Source organism: Pempheris klunzingeri, chromosome 12, assembly GCF_042242105.1.
Source record: "Pempheris klunzingeri isolate RE-2024b chromosome 12, fPemKlu1.hap1, whole genome shotgun sequence".
Classification (NCBI taxonomy): Eukaryota; Metazoa; Chordata; class Actinopteri; order Acropomatiformes; family Pempheridae; genus Pempheris; species Pempheris klunzingeri.
The window spans coordinates 7,274,070-7,280,069 of record NC_092023.1 but is presented as its reverse complement, the minus strand read 5'-3'; the positions used below and the strand labels follow the sequence as shown (position 1 = coordinate 7,280,069).

Below are 6,000 nucleotides of genomic sequence, written 5' to 3'. Positions count from 1 at the left end.
TTTGGTTAACATTTAGTTATCATAAGTTTATCAAGCTGGTTTTGAGTTTATACATTTTACCTTCTCTTTGGTTCTCCATATGCTGCTGAGTTCCTGGCAAAAGGGGGAGGCGGAGTTTAAGGCACCATTTTATGCTGGAACGCAGGAAGTGGAAGGTGTCAACTCCCAGTGCTGGGCAGGGGTGCTCTGAGTTGCAGAGATTTCCAGAAAGTAACATGTTGTTGTATTGTATTATGTAGTATGGATGTTTGGGTAGTTTTAGTATATATTGGTATTATTTGTGTTATATTTCTAAATATTTGGGTTTATTTTGGGTGTTTAATGGTAAGGAGTTGGAACCCCCCCCCCCCCCCCTCGTTTGTCTGTAGGCTAGCCGATGTGTATATATACCCCTTTCTTTGTGTCATTCACCAGGTCACGATTGTTCAGTTTGGATTTCTGTTGCAATATGGGTTTGTTGACCTCAGTTTCTTTAAGGGGCCCATAGTTAGATGTTCTGTTGATGTTTTTTTCCATGCTTATGTATTTTAATTGTTTGCAACCTTGATTTTCCTTCAACCTAGATTTTTAATTTGGCTAAATAAAGCCTTAATGTCTGAAAATTACTCGTGTCCCTGCTCTTGCTGCTTGGTCCCTAACAATCACGAACCAGCAAACCCTTAAAGCGTCACTGTGACATCTCTGTATTATCGGTCACTTTCATTAATTTCCTCCAGATGGCTCCTAGAATCAGGTTTCTGCCAAATTAGATATGAATGTCAGGCCCTGTTGTTCCCCTTCTACTGATTCTAGGAATATCTGAGCTGTAAATGCAGACAAACACCAGCCTGCATTTTGAAAGTGAAAGAGGAGATCTTATTGTGTACTGGCAGCAAACAGGTTAGTCGTCTGAACAGGTGGGGAGGAAAACCCCATCACAACCTGCTTTTCTAAAGTCAGTGCGTCCAAAGCAGATGACTGCAGGAACTGCGTAAGAATGAAGCTGAAACAAAAAAGTAAGGGGGGGGGACGGTATCTGATTCTCCATAGAGGCACTCAATGTAAATTACAAGCAGATCAGTGTCCTCTCTGTGTTTAATAGCATAAAATGGTGATTTATCGCTTGCTGAGACTTCTTTGAAGTCCTCTCTTTGGTAGCTACAGCGTTAAAAGTCCCTGGAAGCCCCACCTCCACTACCACCTTTTATGTTAATTTCAGCGTGATCTCTGCATGGACTGGAGGGAGTCGCTGAGTGCTGGATCTGTGGGCTGCTGCCTGCCGCTTGATGTCGATGAGGCTTTGAACAGACACAAAACCTGCCGCCGAATCACCGTCGGGACCTTCTTTGTGAGCGGTGTCGCGTCCGTGGATAATGTCGCCGCTGAGGACGCGCAGCTGAACGTGAATATTTGAGGGATCCAGGTGGTAGTTAGAGAAGAGGTGAACGCACCTTGCATCCAGCCATGGGAGGTCAGATCACCAGAAACAGCCTCTATGGTAAGAACATCAGGAGGCTCTGCATTGAGTGCGTATTAACGGCGAATCCAGTGATAATTAATAAGAATAGATGGGGATACAGTCGAGTTTGCCTGTGCAGCTTTACGCCTGCGTGCATGGAAATTGTGGGTGTCCTGGTGTCTCAAAATACACGAGAAGTGAAAGTAGCTGCTTAAGCCAAGTTTTCTCCACCTTCAGTAAGTCACGACTGGCTGTGAATAACATTTTTTCTAATGTGATAACCGTCTGCAGCATTTTATCTTCGAAACATCACAGAGACGCAGTTTCCTCATTGAACCCTGCTTACAGAAAGTTCCAATTAAAATGCTGAACCAAGTTGGCACACAACTTTTTCCACCTGGCTTGTTGTTTGTCTCACTATAGCTTATTATAGCTGGACGTGATACACTCACAGGCCTCATGAATGTCAGCATGTTGGCGAGTTGTGTTTCAGCTTTATGTCCTTTTTATGTTTCTGCTCATGTGGCTATCAACTATGTCTCAAATGATGGTAACAGGTGCATTGCACGTATTTATCTGTTTATTTTCACAATAAAGTGTCACGCAGAAGCTCTCGAGCCAGTTTAGTTAATACAAGTTACAATTCAGTGTTTGATTTCCTGAATTATTCATTGGTTATTTGCAAAAACTCAAACATAATGACTGACAGAGATACATATGTGCATCATGTATAATTAAACGTGTGCCAAATACTATAAATAAGTTTTAAATCAAATCATGAATGTAAAGTGTTTGACTCATTATTTATGTTTTATTCAGGCTTCTGTAGTTTCAATACGTACTTTATATTTTGGCAACTTAAAAGTTTCCACATTAAAGATAAAGGAATAAAAAATATAATATAATTGATTAGTCGGTTGCCAGGAAATCACTATTTTGATAATCAGTTAATCACTTAAGTCATTTGGTTCCCGTTTTTCCAGTGTGAGGATAAACTGAAGACGTTTGAGGTTTTGGACTGTTGGTTGAACAAATCAAGCAATACAAAGATAAGTCACCTCAGGCTTCAGGAAATTAAGACATCCGTTAATTAAAGAAAATGATCATCAAAGTAACCTATAATGAAAATAATTAGTTAGTGTCAGCCCCGATTCATAACAAGTTTTGTGGCTCGTTTGGTGATGCTCGACTTCAGTGACATTACACGGGCAAAGAGTTCACCAATGATCAGATGTCTAAAATGCTACTTGAGCTGATTTCGGTCGTGTTGTTTGGCTTAAGTTGAAACGTGTACTGTATAATGAATGTTTAGGTTCTGAATTGTTCTAATGATGTTAACTGATATGCACTACATGACCAGGCAACAGTAAACATCTCCCAGATGGACAGATGGACACGAGCCAGTCCTTTTACCAATTTCACTGTTAGGAGCGTCTGGTGTGAAATAACAATAAAGTGTAGGTGCGGGCAGGGGCGCCTCTAGACATTCTTGGCCCTTTGACAAGAACTCAGTCAGGACCCTGAAAATGTAATCTATGTCATGTTGCAGGGCCCCCGTCCAGCTCCCAGGCTCATGAATCATTCAGCTGCACGATTGTATTACTGAAGTTTAGGTATCACGATGTTACGTCAGCACAGGGGTTGAAACATTTTTCAAAGAAGGTCGTTAAGTTTTATGTGTCGAGTGTTTTTAAAGTTTTAAATGATTGAAGTAAGCGGGATCATTAGCTCTTGATTTCTTGTTCGGCAGTGCTTCAGTTTTGGCTTGTGTTACTTCCTCATTGAGAAAATATTTCCAAAACAAGCAGCACTTCTTCACATAACGAGAGCTGCAAGTTAATTAGTTTATTCATTATTTAGTTGGTCAACAGAAAACGGATCAGCAAATTTTGCTACTAAATTAATTAGTTTGAAGTATTTTATAAGAAAAAGAATACCAAATGTGAAAAAATGAATATTTTCCTCAGTCGTCTATGATGGCAAGTTGGGTTTTGGACGGTTGGCTGGGCGAACATGACACTTGAAGACATCACTTTGGGCTTAATGAAATTGTGACAGGCATTTTACACGATTTTCTTGACCGAGTGATCAATCCATTAATTGAGAAACTAATTGACAGATTAATCAGTTATGAAAATAATTGTTAATTGTGAAAGTCTCCATCAGACTGTCCGGCCTTGCAGGACATGTCACAGGACTGGCACACGGGAGGATGTTTTCAGGTGTTTAAAATCACTTTTGTTCACCTTTTACTGAAACCACTCAAGCTATGACATATAGGCAAAAGCTAAAAACATATACATGCCCTTAGGCTGTACATGAGGATGCTGCCTGTGAGTGCTTGTCTTGTGAGAGGGGGCCACCGAGCCTGGACACACAAACATCACAGCACATTAGGGCCTGTGTTGAGGCTTCTTAGCGAGGCCGAGCCTGGGGACAAAACACAGAGGAGCGTAAGAGGCCAGGTGACACTGGCCAGGGCCACTCTCTGTCTCTGCAATGTTTGTCCTTTCCAATTAATGACAGCAAAGACAGTCACAGTGTGTGCGGTGGTGCAGTAAGTAACATTATCCTTCCTTAAGTTTCTCATCTGACATTTGTCATGGCATCTTTCTTTTATCATGGCAGCGCTCTGGTCACTGTTTACCCTGATGTCTCCGTCAGGTTGCGTGACTTTTTAAGCACACTTCAACAGCTACTATATCATCAGCTCTTCTGGCTCAAACTAGCTGTCATTTACATTCAATCAAATGTGGTATTTTTATTTGCCCATTTATTTGAATGCTCTAAACTCACTCCAAGATGCCTGTGATGTGAAAACCCATTTCTGAAATGAAATTAATATAGTGAGGATGAAAGAGGACATTGGATTCTTGGTTCGACAGCAAAGTATGAGTGTTGCTACGCAATCTGCTACTTTCTGTTACAGGAAATACTCTATTCAGTCTCGGGCCTGGTCACTGATGTAGTACAATACAGTCCTGTTTTGCTTTCCTGAAGACATCACGTCTGACATGACATCATGGATGCAATATGGTTGAAGGATTTGTTATGACTTCATTTAAGACCACTGTTGTGCACAGAGCACAATTCAACATTGTTCTGCAGGGACAAGAGCATGCAAGGAGCTTGACAAATACACTGAACTGAGCCCAGAACACTTGGCAGAGCCTCTCTGATTGTGATTTGAAGGAAAAGCCTCTGTCTGGTTTACCCTTTTTACATACATGGAGGGAAATCAGGTCCTCACCCATTGCTCAAACCTCCACCTCTGCCCTGAAATCAGAACAATAGTGATGCTATAACGGGCCTGCTCTCACAATTCACATTATGATTCATTGCCAATCCCGACAGTCTTAATTGATTTGTCTCCAGGGTAAATTATAATCCTCTTGACCCTTCAAGGCCGTTCAAATGACAGCAAGAATAGCTGTGTTTCAGCAATAGCTCATAAAGTCCACTTCTCCCACAGACAAACACAAGCAGCTCCCACACAGTCTTTAGGTGTGAAAATACAAGCAGTTCCCAAGCAAGAAGAAGATTTTATGGCACTGCAAGACCTCTATGTGTCATTGTAGAAAGACTGAATTATATTATAACAGAAAACTGTATCAAATCACTTCACGACACGATATTTGTACAAATTATCAATCAATGCTAAATGAGCTTGGCTGACATTTAGTGAGAACCCAAAGTCTGTGAGAAAAAGCCTCCTCCACAACACCACAGTGACCTTGGTGTTGTGCTTTTGAGGAGAAATGTGGAAACACAAATGAGAGAATTGGTCCTAATGAAAAGGGAGTGAGTGTGAAATCAGGCTCACGATGACCTAAAGCAAAATTTCTGATAGTCTAAAACCCAAAAAGTCAGATGTGATATGTGAAAAAGATCTATCATGGTTCCTGTTAGCGGGAGCAGTCGTGAATCATGCATGTTCACATGGGAATATTTTTTTGTATTGTGTGTCAGACCCTTTGGGTCTGCTTTTATTTAGCTATTTCCACTGAGCACAGCAAATGTCACCGAACCTCATTTAGTAGCAGTAATTTTGTATATTTTCTTTTTTTTCATTCTGATAAGGTAATGTGTACGCTCAGGCATGAATGTTGAGATTGAGATGCGCTCGTCAAAACATGAGCCATAACTGAAAATAACATGTAACAGCCATGCCTTGCTATTATTAGAGTAGCTTTCAATATACTGTATCAGCCAGCTGAACATGTACACATCAAAAACTGCTGTGAGATCCCAAAGCTTGCTCTCTGCTAATGTCTTTCTTTCTAATTTAGCCCTTAGAGCGCCTCACGTGTTATTTAATTGTTTTTGTTTTCTTTATCCTCCTTCTCCTGCTCCATTTCCTCCTCTCTGATTAGTATTGTACAAATGTGTTCCAGCTCAGTGAGAAACAAACTAGTTTAAAATCTGGCAAGATGTGGAATCGCAGTAAGTGAAATGGCCATTTACTGAAATTAGAGCATTTTATATTCTCCTTAATTACACAACTGAAGGAAAAATTCTGCCCTTGTGCAGTGTTATTTTTTCATCCAAGGACATTTTTGCAT

The 6,000-nt window shown here is 40.7% G+C and overlaps 1 protein-coding gene across 1 annotated transcript in view; it reads left to right on the top strand.

Moving 5' to 3' along the window:
• The first annotated feature begins 1,257 nt into the window (after positions 1–1,257).
• Positions 1,258–6,000, top strand: part of LOC139211140 (E3 ubiquitin-protein ligase NEURL1-like) — a 30,982-nt gene continuing 26,239 nt past the window's right edge. The window contains exon 1 of the mRNA XM_070841411.1: positions 1,258–1,477. Coding sequence (XP_070697512.1) covers positions 1,444–1,477 — 34 coding nt within the window. The 5' untranslated portion in view covers positions 1,258–1,443. The remainder of the gene's footprint in view (positions 1,478–6,000) is intronic.